Source organism: Diabrotica virgifera, chromosome 9 (genome assembly GCF_917563875.1).
Source record: "Diabrotica virgifera virgifera chromosome 9, PGI_DIABVI_V3a".
Taxonomy (NCBI): Eukaryota; Metazoa; Arthropoda; class Insecta; order Coleoptera; family Chrysomelidae; genus Diabrotica; species Diabrotica virgifera.
In genome coordinates, this window is record NC_065451.1 from 105,540,777 (window position 1) to 105,560,270 (window position 19,494).

General features: G+C 32.9%; 1 protein-coding gene across 1 annotated transcript; it reads right to left on the reverse strand.

Annotated features, from left to right (window-relative positions):
* Nucleotides 1–2,100: 2,100 nt before the first annotated feature.
* On the reverse strand, nt 2,101–17,313 carry LOC126891214 (probable serine/threonine-protein kinase DDB_G0283337). The gene is made up of 2 exons (XM_050660395.1): nt 16,878–17,313; nt 2,101–3,581 (listed from the first exon to the last, which is right to left on the reverse strand). Exons 1-2 carry the CDS (start codon nt 17,311–17,313, stop codon nt 2,101–2,103), a joined length of 1,917 nt encoding a protein of 638 aa, XP_050516352.1.
* Between the last annotated feature and the right edge of the window lie 2,181 nt (nt 17,314–19,494).

Sequence of the window (19,494 nt, forward strand, 5' to 3'; positions counted from 1 at the left end):
TGAATTATAACTACTTAGTAAAACAAAAGTCAATTTGAAAATCACGAAAAAGTTTATGTGAAAGTTTACGTCCTATTTCACTGGATCCTTTACGTATAGGTCGATGCAACCAAATGAAACCAAAAGCGTGGCAAACAGAGACTATTTACGGAGAGTATAATGTATATGTTTGGATACCTCGGTACAGCTGTGTTCACTTGACATTGAATCTTCCTTTGACTTTTAAAATAACATTTTACTTTATAATTTTTATGTACGGGTGCCTATAAGGCTTTTTTATTAACGAAGACCGACATTCTTGTTACTTATTCTTCAACAGTACCTTCTATTTCAGCTCTCTAAAACACACCCTGACTCTCGTTCTTTTCTTGTCTTAAAAAATTAAAATTTCTGACATCCTTCAAACTATATCCTCCCTTCAGTTCCATTCGTCCAAACCAATATCCTTACTACGTCATATATCAACGCCTCCAAACGCTTTTGCCGCTAATTGTTCGTAGAAACACTGTCTATTGAATGTAACCGCACTGTTAACATGATAAACGCATTTGTCCAAAATTCATAGAATTATTTTAACATTATGAAAAAGAAAAACTAATACCTTACAATACAATACTGGGTAATTGAAATCGTTATCTATTTTACAGGGTGAATGAAAAAAATTAAATATTAAAAAAAATTATTTTAACGTAATATAAATTATCATACAATTAGATAATTAGATTTTCTTCTTTTTCCTCTCTGCTTTTCTTTATCTATGACAACTTCCCCGACCTTGGGTATGAACAAAAATCGAGATTGAAAAGAAAAGAATTTTTTTCAAACCCAAATTACTCGAGTAAACTGTAAATAAATTCCAATTACGGGCTCCTAGATAAATACTTATGCTCCCATTACTTTGTTTAATAATGACTACTAGATTTATGTGTTGTGAATGACATTTTTCTATTATTTTATTCCTCAACCTGTTATCTATTTCTTGACCTACATGTTTTCTATATTTACACGGATTAGAGTATATCTTCGAGTGGAAATTATATAAGTTTTTCCTTTTGATTGTGTGTTCGTATTTTGTCGCTACTCTATTTTCAGTTTTGATTTCTCCCGCATGTTCTGCCAATAATTTTTTTAAGTTATGCGTCATTTCTTCTTCACAGACTATTATTGATGTCTCTTCTTTCTTTTCGCAATTCCTTGATTTTATACACATATTGAACTCAACTTCGTTCCCATTCTCCTCCGATTCTTCTCCAAAAACTACAGTTTCTTCCTCATCCAATATTTCAACTTCTTTTTTTGTCATGTTTCTACACACAATTTTCGGCGTAGTACTGACATTTAAATTTTCTTCTTCCTCTTCTTTCTCTTCAGGTCCTACAATTGTGTCCACCTGTGTCGGCGTTACACTTCTTTTCTTCCTATTTCTTCTCCTCCTCTTCTTCCCCTCTTTTCTTTCATCGGTGTACATCGCTTGCGATGCCACACTTCTCATTTTATTAGATTTAAAATTTGTTGTTAAAACATTTACTTCATTTCCTGTGTCCTCTTCTTCCTTGTCCCCTTTATTTTCATCTTGCTTGTTAGTCATTGATGTACACACCTTATTCGGCGCAGTACTATCTTCCTGCTCATCTTCTTTTTCCTTTAAACCTTCTTCCAGTATGTCCTCTCCAAATTTTATATAGTTGTTTGCAAAATTAATTTCCGTTCCATACTTATCCAATTCATCCATTCCAATGACAATATAAGGACATTCCATGTCCTCAATTATAAAACAATTTATCAAATATTCTCTATTTTTAAATCTCAATGTCAAACCAATAGCCTCATTCGTAGTCGAAATCTTTTTTGAATTAGCACTCACTAACCTTATTCGAGAAATATTATACTTTTGAGAATTTAGTCCTAAATCCTTTATCAATTGTTTATTAACTAATGATACCTCTGAACCATTGTCCAAAAGGATATCCAACTTTTTATTTTTAATATACCCCTGTACCATAACCAAATTATTGCGCCCGTATTCAATCTTTTTTTTCGCTAAAGTGATAAATTCCCTAGGGTGAGTATATATTCCTGAATTTGATCTTATCCCTGTTTTTAGTGAGTGCTCTCCCGAAAAGACGACCCTGCTCTATTGCTTTCTACTTCCACATTGTCTATTTCTTGGTGTCCTTGTTCATCTTCTCCTTCTCTGATTAAACTTAGGTTGTTTATTTCTCTGTTTTGTTCTCTTCCTTGTCCATTGTGGTTGTTATATTGGTTTCCTCTGTTAAAATTTTCCCTTCCTGTATTTGGCTGATATGGTTGACTGTTATAATTTCTCCCATTGTTTTGAAATCTACTTTGCTGATATCCATTTCTATTCTGCTCATATCTATTTTGATGAAAATTGTTTGTATATCTTTGTCCTTCGTTATCCCTATATCCATTGTATCGGTATGTATTTGCATTATGAGACGGTCTGTAGTTGTGTATTCGGTTTGTTTGGTTGTTCCCATTGTTTTCCGTTTGCCTACGTGTCCTTCTTTCTTTTCTTCGAGCCTCTCTTACAACTAAGAACTGGCATAAACTGTCCACGTCCCTATATCCTTGCAAGGTGACATAGTCTTCCATTGTATTGTCAAAATGTCTTGCTATCAATTCAACTAGCTGTTCTTCCGAATAATTATAATTTAAATATTTCCCACTGGCGTATACTTGCAATGCATATTTCTCTTCGGATATTCCTAGTTTCTCATCATATTTCCCATTTTGTAGTTCACTATTCACGACCATCTGTTTCTCTTTTCCCCAATAATATCTCAAAAATTTTCTTTCAAATTCTTCCCAATCTTGCAACTCATTTTGCTTACTCTCGAACCATAATGCTGCTCCATCCTTAAAATGATTCCTTATCATATTCTTAGCCTCTTCAAACTCTTCATATCCTTGTTTTTTATTTTTAAGCATCCTAATAAACGGGACTGGGTGCTGTTTCTTTATATCCCCGCCAAATTGGACCTTATTTTCTGCTCCATTGTATATAATTACTTGTCTTCTTTCTCCAGTATTATGTTGTGTTTTTACTTCCAATAGTTTCTTATCTATTTTTTTAAATCTATCCTCTATTTCCTCGTCTCTATCTTCTACATGTTTTTCCAAATTCTGTAGTTTCTTGGTATGTTTTTCTAAAGTTTGGCTAATTTCCTTTGTTTTCTGCTCTATTTCATGTTTTATCTGTTTTAAATACATTTGTAAATCCTCTTTATGCTGTTCTAGTCTCTGCTCCATTTGTTTAAAACCTAGATCTTGTCGTTTACTGTTTTCGTCTATACTTTTTTTATTTTTTTCTGCTTGTCTTCTACTGTTTTCTTCCTGTCTTTGACTGTTATCATTTAATTTTTTATTTATTTCTTCTGTCTGTATCTGTAGCATTTGTAATATCCTATCCATTGTTGACATTTCTGTGCTACTCTCCTTGATTGTTGTTTCTGTAATACTAATTTCTTCGTCTACATTTTCTATTCCTTCCTCGCTATAACGTTCTTCTGTTTCCTTTTGTTTTTTGTTGAGTCTTGTCTCCATTTTCTTTCCTTTTTCTGGACTTAACAATGTGAAATTACAAACCAACCGAACTATTATTTTTGCCTATTGCCCAAGAATGTTGATCAAATAAAAATATCTGGTTATGTAAAAATTTTTTCCAAGATTATTCAAAGCGAAAAAGGTTTGAATAATAAAAATCCAAAATACTTTGTCGAAATTTGGCAGAGAGAAGAAAAATCCTGTAAGAATTTATATATTTTCCAGTACACTTTGTCTGGGTATTGGTGTTTCTGCTTTTGCCTCACACGCTTGGGCGACAATATTGTTTTGATTCTACTTATTGATATCTACTTTGATTGGGCTAGCTCAAATTAATAAATTTTTCTCAGGGTTTTACATCATCCAATCGCAGAAATGCAAAACCAAGACTCAGAAAAAACTCATGGAAAAATAAAAATAAAATATAACCGTATATTAAAGAAAAATTAATTATACCAAAGAATTGAAACACAAATTTTTAATAATAGAATACAAAAAAAAACAGACAATCTATGAAATGCTTGTGCAAAATACTGAAAACAAATCTGAAAAATAACGCAAATTATTTTGAAATTGAAATTACCCAGTATGAATACAAAATGAATTATAACTACTTAGTAAAACAAAAGTCAATTTGAAAATCACGAAAAAGTTTATGTGAAAGTTTACGTCCTATTTCACTGGATCCTTTACGTATAGGTCGATGCAACCAAATGAAACCAAAAGCGTGGCAAACAGAGACTATTTACGGAGAGTATAATGTATATGTTTGGATACCTCGGTACAGCTGTGTTCACTTGACATTGAATCTTCCTTTGACTTTTAAAATAACATTTTACTTTATAATTTTTATGTACGGGTGCCTATAAGGCTTTTTTATTAACGAAGACCGACATTCTTGTTACTTATTCTTCAACAGTACCTTCTATTTCAGCTCTCTAAAACACACCCTGACTCTCGTTCTTTTCTTGTCTTAAAAAATTAAAATTTCTGACATCCTGCAAACTATATCCTCCCTTCAGTTCCATTCGTCCAAATCAATATCCTTACTACGTCATATATCAACGCCTCCAAACGCTTTTGCCGCTAATTGTTCGTAGAAACACTGTCTATTGAATGTAACCGCACTGTTAACATGATAAACGCATTTGTCCAAAATTCATAGAATTATTTTAACATTATGAAAAAGAAAAACTAATACCTTACAATACAATACTGGGTAATTGAAATCGTTATCTATTTTACAGGGTGAATGAAAAAAATTAAATATTAAAAAAAATTATTTTAACGTAATATAAATTATCATACAATTAGATAATTAGATTTTCTTCTTTTTCCTCTCTGCTTTTCTTTATCTATGACAATATATATATATATATATATATATATATATATATATATATATATATATATATATATATATATATATATATATATATTATATATATATATATATATATATATATATATATATATATATATATATATATTGTCAAAGGAGCACTCGTAAGTGTACGGTTTTATCGGTCAAGTGGGTGAAAAAAGAGACAAAGAATTCAGCTACTTCATCTATTTATTGAAGACGTTTCGTCTACTGCTCAGTAGACATCATCAGTTCATCTACAAAAAGAGTGTTATAAGAAACAACATCCAAAAGAGAGGTAAAAAAGCACTAGCGTTACCTTAAAAAGACATGTAGCAAAAGATAAGATGTACATAGTAAAAAAACCTTATCCATGAACCAACGTAATGTAAAAGTATATAACATTTAAGTGTATAGTTAATATTTAAAAAACTTTAGTACAGCCAAAGACAAGACCATGTGGTAACAGTCACATATAAAAAACAAGTGGAAAAAAGCCGGCTTGCTTTTTTAAAGTCAAGAATGAACCAAGAAAAAAGCAGATTCACACTTCCAAAAACTTAATATTTAAGTTTTTAAGCATAAGTATTTAAGCATACTTCATTTTAACTTTAGGTAACATCATTAAATTACTAGAATGCTAATATGCAACTTTGAAAATTTAAAGTTAAATAGTTACCAGCAGGTCATCCGAGCCCAACGGACACACAAAAGAAAATGGAGTTTGAATTATCAGGTGTAAACTGACATCTCGCCAAGAGGCAGGCAACCTTTAAAAAATTATAACAAAGAGTGACTGACAACTGCAGTGCAGCGCGGTAAAATTTAAATTGATGTAATTAAAACAGTTATAAAAGTGTTTAAAAAGTGAAAGTAATATCAAGAAGTAATCAAGGGATGTACCTTATACCTCGTAGCATATTGGTAGCATGTACCATATTGGTAGATAATTCCTACCCTTCCTCCCTTATCAATAAATTTCTTTTTTCCCAAAGCTACGGTTCTTCTCTGAACGACATACCCAATGGTGACCAACTTAGATCAATATCGAATAATACTGTTAACATCACAATTCTGCCTACTACTAATCTTGGGACTCCTGTTTCCCAGTTTTCTTCACTTCCTTATTTTCCTCAGGTTACTGATACACTTATTAAACTATATAAAAATAATATTCCTGTTAAGATTGCAGTTAAGAACGCAAGAACAGTCAGAAATTTGTTCTCTAAGTCTAAAACACCCTTGTCCCCTATGGAACAAGTTAATGTGGTCTACCACATACCTTGTGCTGAATGTGACGCATGTTACGTAGGGCAGACAAAGCGAGCTTTAAAATCACGTTTAATTTCACACCGTAGTGATATCAATTTGAAAAAACCAACTTGTGCCTTAGCCCAACATGCAATAGATACAAAACATAAGGTGGACTTTGATGAAGCCAAGATCCTTTGCAATGAACGCAACCTGTCGAAAAGACAGTTCTTAGAGATGTGTTTCATATTAAAAACCTCTAATGTACTTAACAAGAGAACTGACATCAGTAACTTAAATCAAATATACCATGCATTGATTTTGCAGAATTAGTTGGTATTATTACACTCAAATTATTATATTGTAAAAAAGTTTTTGTGGTTTTCAGGCTTTTCCCACTTCTTTTAATATTGATCTTGCGGAATCAGTCGATGTTATTACACTTAAATTATTTTATTGTAAAAAAGTTTTTGGTGGTTTTTTCAAGCTTTTCCCACTTTTTTTGATGATAACAGTTTACTTAATAGATTGAACAATTTAAAATTTTCCATAGGATAAAATTTGCATTATTGATATTAATTATAGATTACAATTTGCTAAACTGATTTATAAATTTTCTTAAATTATTGCATATTTTTTCTTGCATTTTGAGCTGCGATATATGGGAGTTATACTGTTGTACTATCTTATATATTAGTTAGTTAACTGGATAACCAGTACTAACGTAGGCACTTTTCCATATAATTGTGTGAAGTGCCCTCACTTGTTTAAAATAAACTGTGATTCTTGTCTACGAGGTATAAAGTACATCCCTTGATTACTTCTTGATATTACTTTCACTTTTTAAACACTTTTATAACTGTTTTAATTACATCAATTTAAATTTTACCGCGCTGCACTGCAGTTGTCAGTCACTCTTTGTTATAATTTTTTAAAGGTTGCCTGCCTCTTGGCGAGATGTCAGTTTACACCTGATAATTCAAACTCCATTTTCTTTTGTGTGTCCGTTGGGCTCGGATGACCTGCTGGTAACTATTTAACTTTAAATTTTCAAAGTTGCATATTAGCATTCTAGTCATTTAATGATGTTACCTAAAGTTAAAATGAAGTATGCTTAAATACTACTAAGTTTTTGGAAGTGTGAATCTGGTTTTTTCTTGGTTCATTCTTGACTTTAAAAAAGCAAGCCGGCTTTTTTCCACTTGTTTTTTATATGTGACTGTTACCACATGGTCTTGTCTTTGGCTGTACTAAAGTTTTTTAAATATTAACTATACACTTAAATGTTATATACTTTTACATTACGTTGGTTCATGGATAAGGTTTTTTTACTATGTACATCTTATCTTTTGCTACATGTCTTTTTAAGGTAACGCTAGTGCTTTTTTACCTCTCTTTTGGATGTTGTTTCTTATAACACTCTTTTTGTAGATGAACTGATGATGTCTACTGAGCAGTAGACGAAACGTCTTCAATAAATAGATGAAGTAGCTGAATTCTTTGTCTCTTTTTTCACCCACTTGAGCGATAAAACCCTACACTTACGAGTGCTCCTTTGTTATATTGGAATTGACGGTCGTACTCCTTTATGATATATATATATATATATATATATATATATATATATATATATATATTAATTAAACGAAAAGATTTCTCTGGTATACAGAAGAAATCTTTTCCGTAGCGGACGCGAAAATGTAAATTTCAAAGTCTTCATAAAAGACGATGAACGACAAAAGACACCTCTTTGTGTCACAGATTTGTCTACAAAGCCACGTTATTCGCTACACATTCGTCAATAACGGAGAAGAACCGTGATATGAAAGGAAACGGCAATTGCATTTTATTTCACTTCGACCACCACCGATATTCTACACGACGTGTTTCGAGCTCATGTCAAGCTCTCGTCAGGAACATCTAGGTGGATGGTCGAGGTGTAAGAAAATGCTTTTGGCCTTTCTGGTAATAATAAAATAACCAGACTTCAGTACACTTGGTACGACATCTATATTAATTAAACGAAAAGATTTCTCTGGTATACAGAAGAAATCTTTTCCGTAGCGGACGCGAAAATGTAAATTTCAAAGTCTTCATAAAAGACGATGAACGACAAAAGACACCTCTTTGTGTCACAGATTTGTCTACAAAGCCACGTTATTCGCTACACATTCGTCAATAACGGAGAAGAACCGTGATATGAAAGGAAACGGCAATTGCATTTTATTTCACTTCGACCACCACCGATATTCTACACGACGTGTTTCGAGCTCATGTCAAGCTCTCGTCAGGAACATCTAGGTGGATGGTCGAGGTGTAAGAAAATGCTTTTGGCCTTTCTGGTAATAATAAAATAACCAGACTTCAGTACACTTGGTACGACATCTATATTAATTAAACGAAAAGATTTCTCTGGTATACAGAAGAAATCTTTTCCGTAGCGGACGCGAAAATGTAAATTTCAAAGTCTTCATAAAAGACGATGAACGACAAAAGACACCTCTTTGTGTCAAATTGCCGTTTCCTTTCATATCACGGTTCTTCTCCGTTATTGACGAATGTGTAGCGAATAACGTGGCTTTGTAGACAAATCTGTGATACAAAGAGGTGTCTTTTGTCGTTCATCGTCTTTTATGAAGACTTTGAAATTTACATTTTCGCGTCCGCTGCGGAAAAGATTTCTTCTGTATACCAGAGAAATCTTTTCGTTTAATTAATATAGATGTCGTACCAGGTGTACTGAAGTCTGGTTATTTTATTATTACCAGAAAGGCCAAAAGCATTTTCTTACACCTCGACCATCCACCTAGATGTTCCTGACGAGAGCTTGACATGAGCTCGAAACACGTCGTGTAGAATATCGGTGGTGGTCGAAGTGAAATAAAATGCAATTGCCGTTTCCTTTCATATCACGGTTCTTCTCCGTTATTGACGAATGTGTAGCGATTAACGTGGCTTTGTAGACAAATCTGTGACACAAAGAGGTGTCTTTTGTCGTTCATCGTCTTTTATGAAGACTTTGAAATTTACATTTTCGCGTCTGCTACGGAAAAGATTTCTTCTGTATACCAGAGAAATCTTTTCGTTTAATTAATATAGATGTCGTACCAAGTGTACTGAAGTCTGGTTATTTTATTATTACCAGAAAGGCCAAAAGCATTTGCTTACACCTCGACCATCCACCTAGATGTTCCTGACGAGAGCTTGACATGAGCTCGAAACACGTCGTGTAGAATATCGGTGGTGGTCGAAGTGAAATAAAATGCAATTGCCGTTTCCTTTCATATCACGGTTCTTCTCCGTTATTGACGAATGTGTAGCGAATAACGTGGCTTTGTAGACAAATCTGTGACACAAAGAGGTGTCTTTTGTCGTTCATCGTCTTTTATGAAGACTTTGAAATTTACATTTTCGCGTCCGCTACGGAAAAGATTTCTTCTGTATACCAGAGAAATCTTTTCGTTTAATTAATATAGATGTCGTACCAAGTGTACTGAAGTCTGGTTATTTTATTATTACCAGAAAGGCCAAAAGCATTTTCTTACACCTCGACCATCCACCTAGATGTTCCTGACGAGAGCTTGACATGAGCTCGAAACACGTCGTGTAGAATATCGGTGGTGGTCGAAGTGAAATAAAATGCAATTGCCGTTTCCTTTCATATCACGGTTCTTCTCCGTTATTGACGAATGTGTAGCGAATAACGTGGCTTTGTAGACAAATCTGTGACACAAAGAGGTGTCTTTTGTCGTTTATCGTCTTTTATGAAGACTTTGAAATTTACATTTTCGCGTCCGCTACGGAAAAGATTTCTTCTGTATACCAGAGAAATCTTTTCGTTTAATTAATATAGATGTCGTACCAAGTGTACTGAAGTCTGGTTATTTTATTATTACCAGAAAGGCCAAAAGCATTTTCTTACACCTCGACCATCCACCTAGATGTTCCTGACGAGAGCTTGACATGAGCTCGAAACACGTCGTGTAGAATATCGGTGGTGGTCGAAGTGAAATAAAATGCAATTGCCGTTTCCTTTCATATCACGGTTCTTCTCCGTTATTGACGAATGTGTAGCGAATAACGTGGCCTTGTAGACAAATCTGTGACACAAAGAGGTGTCTTTTTTCGTTCATCGTCTTTTATGAAGACTTTGAAATTTACATTTTCGCGTCCGCTACGGAAAAGATTTCTTCTGTATACCAGAGAAATCTTTTCGTTTAATTAATATAGATGTCGTACCAAGTGTACTGAAGTCTGGTTATTTTATTATTACCAGAAAGGCCAAAAGCATTTTCTTACACCTCGACCATCCACCTAGATGTTCCTGACGAGAGCTTGACATGAGCTCGAAACACGTCGTGTAGAATATCGGTGGTGGTCGAAGTGAAATAAAATGCAATTGCCGTTTCCTTTCATATATATATATATATATATATATATATATATATATATATATATATATATATATATATATATAAAATGATGTTGTTTAATCGAGTACAAATATAAAAATAAATAAGCAAAATCATTGGCTAATACTCGTAAAGTGAATGTGAATTTAGTTGGAAATATATAAAATTTTTAAAATATATAAAATATTTGTACTCGATTAAACAACATCATTTTATTTAATAATGTTATGGCTTTTCATTTCCTCAGGTAGCCTTACCTCCTTGGCAATGTTAGTTGTAGCCTTGCGACTGCAGGTCTTCTAACAATCTGACCAAAAATGGTAACCTTGCTCCTGTAGTAATCATTTTACAAGTTAACAAACAACTTTTTTAACTTGCTACACTATACTGACGAAGCCCAAATAGGCCGAAACACCGGTGTATATAGTTGCACAGAAATGTATGGAATGATGACCCTTCATCATTTTATATATTTCCAACTAAATTCACATTCACTTTACGAGTATTAGCCAATGATTTTGCTTATTTATTTTTATATAACAGGTATATAATCTTTGCTGAACAGTTAGGAAACAAGGTTGAAATATTGGGGTAGCAGCAATCTCAAAGAAAACTCTTTATAATAATTCCAAGCTTTCGATAATGTTTATTATCATCTTCAGGAAACTACAAATATAAATATACAGTATTTAACAATTAGTCTAACTAAAATCAATAAAAATTGTTATCTTTGTGCCATCAAAAATCCAAAACACCATAGTTTTCTCTCACTAAACTAGGTGTCTAGGATCCCCAGAAACACAAAAATAACAAAATATTGCTCTGAGAAATGCAGAGCTAATACTCTCACTATAAACACCGCATATCACAGAACAACCTTACTAAAAAATTATTTATATGTTTTGGTACTTACATTATTTGAGGATGTAGAGCCTAGTTGTTAAATACTGACATAACAATGAAATTTTGTCTTGGTAAATAGTAAATAATATAAATTAAAGTAAAAACTATATAAAAACTTATAAAAATCTGAGTATAAAGCGATAAAAGCTAAAATATTTTTTAAAAAATTATGTATGTCTAATTGGCATTTTACAAAATGTCTAACAAAATGTTATGGATGTTTATTCATTTTTCTTTGAATTCATACGGAAACGTCACATTCACTGAACCAATTACAATTTTGTTATAAATTTATAATAATTTTGAAATAGGAAAAGAGCGAAATGATAATATAAAAGTTTTAATAAATGCAAAATTGTTTCATAGTCCTTGTCTTTTATTATTATGTAGTATACTGAAAAAATCTACAAATTATGTATCAAATTAAAGAAGAATCTGAATTATTAAATTTAAATTGGTTATTTTTGTCTAAAGTGAGCAAATAAGAATAAATTTCACTGAGATGTCTTACATCTGATTTTTTGTTTATCGAATTTTCTTCTTGAAAGATAAAAGCCATTTCCAAAAAAAGTCTTTTTTTATATGAGTTCTCAGAAGCTAGTACTTTAGTATGTTGATAATCCATTACATGACCCTCTTTGGAAACATGTTCTGCTAAAGCACAACGTTCAGGATGTAGTCTAGAATCACTTTTATGTGAAATTATTCGAGATGATAAAGTTCTCGAGGTGATACCTATATAGCTCATATTACAACTACGACATGGTATATTATAAACTACATTTGAACAAGACAATGCAGGAGTTTTATCTTTCAGTCTAGTAAAAATTGAGTTAATAGATAATGTGATACTATTAGCTATTTTTATGCCACTAATTTGATTAAAGATTCTGCTTAGCTTTGGTGTGATGTTCTTAATGTAAGGGAGTGAAAAATATTTAAAGTTAATGGGTTCCTGGTTTTCTGCAACATTAGTAAGATTATTTAAATTTTGGTTGTTAATATTATTATTATTTGTGTATGAGATGTCAGATGTATTAAAAAGTAATTTCTTTATAAGGGTTTTTGGATAGGAATTGTCAATGAATATATTATATAATATTCTTAGATTTGTATTATGAAATGAGTTGTCTGATATTTTTAAAACCCTTGATTTCATTTGTTTTATTAAATTAACTTTTTGAGAAAATTTATGGTAAGACCAGTAATTCATATACCTGCCTGAGCTTATTGGTTTTTGGTACCAGTCAATCATTAAGGTGTTTGTAGTAGTATTACGAATAAATTTAGTATCTAAGAAAGGTAGAGTACCATTTTCATCTTCTCTTTCTAAGGTAAATTGAATGTAAGGATCATAACTGTTGAAGATGAACAAGATTTCATCCAAGGCATTGGAAGGTAGGCTAAGTATTATGTCATCAACATATTTCTTAATAAAACAAAGGTCAAAAGGTAGTACTGGTATTACTACGTCCAACAAATCGTCCATCACATAACATGCAATAATAGGTGAAATTGTCGCTCCCATAGGAGTACCAAATTTTTGAGAATAATATTGATTATTAAAAGAAAAATATTTTTTTTTTTTATTATCTCCCTTTATTGACAATCAGATATAAAACAAATATCTATAAGTCAATTTGTTGGTCTTACATTAAATTAAATTATTGTAAATGTGGTGACGTGGAGAGGTAAACATCCAGCGATGTTTCCTCAGTTACCTCTTAGGTCGGAGGGCCAGCTTCTTCTTAGTCTTCTATTGTGGACAGGTTGCAGTAGTGGATGAAGTAGTGGATTAGGATGGTCTTCTAGTTTGTTGTGGTGTTTTCTGTTGTTTTCTCGGATGACTTCGGTTACATATGGAATTTTTAGATCTGTGTGTAGAGTTTGGTTTGATACATACCATGGTGCATTAACTATTGCTCGAAGTATCTTGGATTGCGCTCTCTGGATAATCACAGTATTGGATTTGCTAGCACAGCCCCACAGTTCAATGCCATAAGTCCAGATTGGCTTTATCACTGCTTTATATATTAGCAATTTGTTTTCTATTGAAAGATGGGAATTTCTTCCAATGAGCCAGTAAAGTTCTTTGGTTTTTAGGTCAAGTTGCATTCTTTTCTTTGTTATATGGTGTTTCCAGTTGAGTTTATTGTCAAAGTGTAGCCCTAGATATTTGACTTGATTACTTTGTGGTATTTTTATTTGATTGATGGTTACTGGTGGGCAGGTTCCAGTCCGGAGAGTGAATGTTATATGGGATGATTTTGTTTCGTTTACCTTAAACTTCCACTTCTTCAGCCATATTTCAAGTGAGTTTAGATGCTCTTGGAGATTTTGTGTTGCTGCAATAGGATCGTCATGCTTGGCAAAAATAGCAGTGTCGTCTGCAAATGTCCCGATGGTTGTTTTATCATTTGTAGGCAAGTCATATGTATATAGTATGTACAATAATGGTCCTAGTATGCTCCCTTGAGGTACGCCAGAGTGAATAGGCTTGTATTCCGAGACTTCTTCATTAACTTTTACTTTAAACTGCCGTTCGTGTAGGTAGGCTCTCAGTAGGTTGTAGTAACTTGCTGGAAGAATTCTTTTTATTTTGCATAACAAGCCTGGATGCCAGACTTTGTCAAAAGCCTGACTGATGTCTATAAAGGCTGCTGTGCAGTACTGCTGATTTTCAAGTGACTGGTTAATGGCGTTGACTATGCGATGGCATTGTTGTATCGTTGAATGGCTTTGTCGAAATCCGAACTGATGATCTGGGATCCAATTTTGTGGATTTATTTCTGCATTTATTCTGTTTAGGATAAGTCTTTCAAGCAACTTGGAGATTGTTGGTAATAAGCTGATAGGCCTATATGATGAGACATCTAGAGGGTTTTTGCCAGGCTTTGGTATCATAATTATTTGTCCAATTTTGAGTGCTTTGGGCCAGTAGTCACATCTAAGTATTGCATTGAATATGTGCAGTAGTTTAACTATGCCCTTTTTGGGTATTTCCTTTAACATTTTTGCGGTTATCAGATCTTCGCCTGGTGCCTTCTTTGGGTTTAGGGTGGCAATTACGTCTCTAATTTCTTTTGGAGTAAATAGTTTTATTCGGTCCTGTATCTGTAGTGGTTCTTCTAATATTTGGTTCGCTTCTGGTACTTGGTCGTCATTTAGTGGAGTAAAAACTTCTGCTAAATACTCGGCAAATAGGTCAGCCTTTTCTTTATCACTTTTTGCCCATGGTCCTGGTGGTGTTGAATTTTTACGTATTGGAGGTAATGCTGTTATTGGCTTTCTCTTACTTTTTATGGGCTTCCATATAGAGTTGTCTTGTCTTGAAAGATTGGTGATATAATTCGTAAATGACTCATTTTTGACTTCTTGCAGCTTTGATTTTAATTTGTTGCTGATGCGATTGTATCTTGTTCTGCTGTCTGGTGTGTGTGTTCGTTGCCATGCAGATCTGGCCTTTCTTTTTTCAGCTACCAGTTTTTTTATTTCTAAAGGTATATTACTTATGTTTCTGTTGGGACTACTTTGTGGGGTAGCTGATTTAGCTGCATACTGTAGTATGTTTATAAATTTGTTATAGTCCTCTTCTATTTCTTCCGGTTTTTTCAGCCTCGTTGTTATTTCGATAGTATCGTGAATTATTTGTCGGTAAGTGTCCCAGTTTGTTTTATTGTTGTGCAGGTGGAGTTTTGGTTTTTTAGTGATAACTGTTGTACTTACCGTTGCTATTATTGGGCTATGGTCAGTAGTTAGGTCATAGCTTGGTGTTATATCTGTATAAGTTATACCGATACCGTTTGTTATGAAGAAGTCCAATAAATCTGGTTTTTTGTTGGGATCGGTCGGCCAGTATGTTGGTGTTCCCGTTGAGATAAATGAGTAATTCTTATTTTGTATAACATGTGCCAGTTCTCTGCCTTTTGTTGTTATAAGTCGTGACCCCCACAAGGTATGCTTGCTGTTGTAATCTCCCCCAGCAATGAATTTTGGTCCTAAAGTTTGGAAAAATTCTTCATAGTGTTCTCGTTTTAGATTATGGCGAGGAGGGCAGTACACAGCTGTTACGTTGACATTATATGGAAGTGCTTCAACGCTTACTGTCGTTGCTTGTATGTGTTCTTCTTTGTACTTCAGTAGTTCATGATGTTTAATATTTTCTTTGATGAGTATTGCTGTACCTCCGTGGGCTGTGCCGTCAGGATGCTCAGTATGATATAGTTTATATTTAGGTATGTTAAAATAAGTTCTGTTTGTGAAGTGTGTTTCACTAATTAAAAATATGTCAATTTTATTTATGTCTAGAAATATTTTCACTTCTTCTGTATGGCTTGGAAGGCCGTTGGCATTCCATTGGGCTATTCGAAGAAACTTAGCCATTTATTTCATTTTGTTCATAAGCATGGTAAGCATGTTGAGGACCATGCTATTTTGTTGGATTAGTTGGTTGAATAGATTCTTGAATTCTTCCAAAAACTTGTTTAACACAGTGGTTGTATCTTCTGTTTGGTTGCGTTTAGTTACTTCAGCATAGCTCATGCCCTGGGGCAGTGGATTGGATAGTTGTTGTGTGTTTCTTGTGTATATATCATTTGTGTAGATTGCTGATGGGTTTTGATGCTCTCCATTGTTTTTATTGCTTCCTTTGGTAAGTTTCTTATAGTGATCACATCCCTTGTAATTGGCTGGGTGGCCTCCATTGCATAACGCACATATGGCTGGCGTCTCCTTTGACTTTTTGCACGTGGTGGTATTGTGTGAGCCTCCGCATTTTACACAGACGTATGGTTTATTACAATATGATTTGGAATGTCCATATTGTTGGCATCTCATGCACTGTATTATACTGTTTTTTTGAGTTCGTGGAGGTTCTATGTGTACTACTCTGTTCTGTAGGCCTGTTATATTATAGACATCTTTGTTGTTTTGCGCGGGTTCTAAATCTACAAAGAAGAGATTAAGTGGTTCTTTGGTTTTTTGTTGTTTTACATTAACTATGTTTCTCACTTTGTGCCCTAACTGAGATAGCTCACTTTTTATGTCATCAGTATTGGTTGAGTGATGTAAGTATCTGATCACGATTCTGTAGGCTCGTTCTTCTTTTAGTTGGTACGTGTGATGGTATATATTTTTTTCCTTGAACTCCTTAACCAATTTTCGGTATATTTCTGGTGTTTCACAATTTATTTTGACAACGTTGTTTATTAAACTTTTTGTCTGGTATTCTTCTTTTTTGGCTATTTCCTCTAATTGCTTTGTCATCTCTTTGAAATCCTGTACCCCGTGTACAAATATTGGTGGAGGTTTTGGTATTTTGTTGGTTTCGACGTTTCCAATATTTTCTTCTGTTTCTTTCGACAGCGGTTGGAATCGGTTACCTGTTTCAATTTCGCTTGGATTTGGTTTGTTGTTATGTATTTTCTTTCTTTTATTGCTTCCCATGACTTGCCAAGCGTTTTTACTGTTTGTCTGATTTTCTTCTTCATCTTCACTGGTTGATGTCATATAGTGAGTTTCTCTGTCTTCGATATTTGCACTATTTTTACTTGATGTCGGCATTTGCTGCTGAACTGGTTGAGAGCTGAACTGGTTGGTATTTACTGTCTGTATAGGAGTTGTATGATACTGTTGTTGCATAGTTGGCATATTCATGTTCATTGCATTTTCTGGTTGCTTCATCATTGTTGGCTGCCACTGTAGTTGGTTATTGGTTGCTTGTGGTATTTGTAAATTTATTGGATCACTCTGTATGTTTTGTTGTTGATAAACTGGTTGTCCATTTCTGAACCCAATAAGATTCCCCGAAGGGAACATATTGTTTTGTTTTTCTCACTTATTGCTAATGGGTTTTTTTTTATTGTTGTTGATAAGATAATTAGAATTCTTAATCACCGGTTTTTCGGAGCGCTTTAACGATGTTTACACCTCGATGGCCCAGCGACGACTAAAAGAAAAATATGTGTTATTAAATAAAAAGCTAATTAAATTTAAGAAGGTGTCTTTCTCAATGTTACAGAAATTACGAATAGAAGACCATTTTTTATTAATAGCTCTTAGAGCTGCATCTAAGTAAACATTACTAAAAAGGGAAACAACATCCAAGCTTGCAATAACATAATTAGGTGGAAGTTTAAAGTTGTTGAATTTGTTAGCAATTTCAAAAGAATCTTTTATGTAGTAATCATTATTAGTGTCATAAGCTTTAGTCAATATATCAGTTAAAAAAGAAGTCAAAAACTGTGTAGGAGCATTAATACAAGCTACTATAGGACGTACTGATAGTGTAGGTTTATGTATTTTAGGAAGAGCATAAAATTTTGGTGAAATACCACTATAACACATAAGTTTCTTTTTTGTATTAGGATCTATTTGGTTTGTATCTACTAGTGATTTTATTAATTTATTACATTTTTGTTGAATAGAAGAAGTAGGGTCCTTTGATAACATAGAATAGGCTTCTCTATTATTTAGTATATTTGAAGATAATTCTAAATATTGTTCTTTATACAAAATTACTGTTATATTACCTTTATCAGATTTTGTAACAACAATATTAGGATTATTTTTCAGAAAATATTTAGTTTTAACTAGTAGTTTATGGTAAAAGACAGATGCGCTACTTTGGTACCTCCCATAATTGTGAATTTGATTAGTAATTACGTTTGTAGATTTAGCTATCAGTACATTCCTTACAAGTGTATCAGATATAGACGAGGTGATGTTGTCGATACAAGATAACATTTTTTTAATAGGAATGTGTATTCCTAGTATAGGTTCAATACTAAATTTGGGGCCAAGAGCCAAAAAACGAAAAATATCATCTGGTATCACAACCTCTGTTAGATTTTTTATCCAGTTTGGTTTAATATTTAACAAAGTATCAACATTATCTTTATATAGCTTATCAAATTTTTTTAAATTATTATTTTTAATTATGTGAAATTTACGGTTATATACTCGTTGTTGTTTTGATTGGAAATTTAAAAAAATTAATTCTGATGTTAAGTTAATAATGTCTATTTTAAATTTTGTTAAATCTGATTCTAATTTATTAATAAGTTTATGGTTAGATTTAATTTCAATATTTAGAACCTTAGATCCCATTTTATTACATAATCTTATAGATTCCTCAGTGTAGGTATTTTGTCTATGGATCAGTGAGAGGATCGGTTTCGTACTATGTCTAATGTGAGGTGGAAGTGTGCCCGTTGTTCGGCATTTTAAAAGGAAACATCTTCTGTTGTATTCATTTGCCAATTTTATTTTGCTTTTTGACCAAGACTTCAATTTCTGGACTGCAATGTCACCAAATTCAATACCGATGTTCTGGTAAAACCCCATTGTCTCTGTAGTTAACAGGTATATAATCTTTGCTGAACAGTTAGGAAACAAGGTTGAAATATTGGGGTAGCAGCAATCTCAAAGAAAACTCTTTATAATAATTCCAAGCTTTCGATAATGTTTATTATCATCTTCAGGAAACTACAAATATAAATATACAGTATTTAACAATTAGTCTAACTAAAATCAATAAAAATTGTTATCTTTGTGCCATCAAAAATCCAAAACACCATAGTTTTCTCTCACTAAACTAGGTGTCTAGGATCCCCAGAAACACAAAAATAACAAAATATTGCTCTGAGAAATGCAGAGCTAATACTCTCACTATAAACACCGCATATCACAGAACAACCTTACTAAAAAATTATTTATATGTTTTGGTACTTACATTATTTGAGGATGTAGAGCCTAGTTGTTAAATACTGACATAACAATGAAATTTTGTCTTGGTAAATAGTAAATAATATAAATTAAAGTAAAAACTATATAAAAACTTATAAAAATCTGAGTATAAAGCGATAAAAGCTAAAATATTTTTTAAAAAATTATGTATGTCTAATTGGCATTTTACAAAATGTCTAACAAAATGTTATGGATGTTTATTCATTTTTCTTTGAATTCATACGGAAACGTCACATTCACTGAACCAATTAC

Excerpts from the sequence above, each read along its gene's own strand:
- LOC126891214 (XM_050660395.1), bottom strand. The coding sequence starts at position 17,313 with ATGTTCCCTTCGGGGAATCTTATTGGGTTCAGAAATGGACAACCAGTT. Across the intron at positions 3,582-16,877 it reads TCCAAGCGAAATTGAAACAG|AAAAAGGAAAGAAAATGGAG; the intron begins GTAACCGATTCC and ends TGTTAAGTCCAG.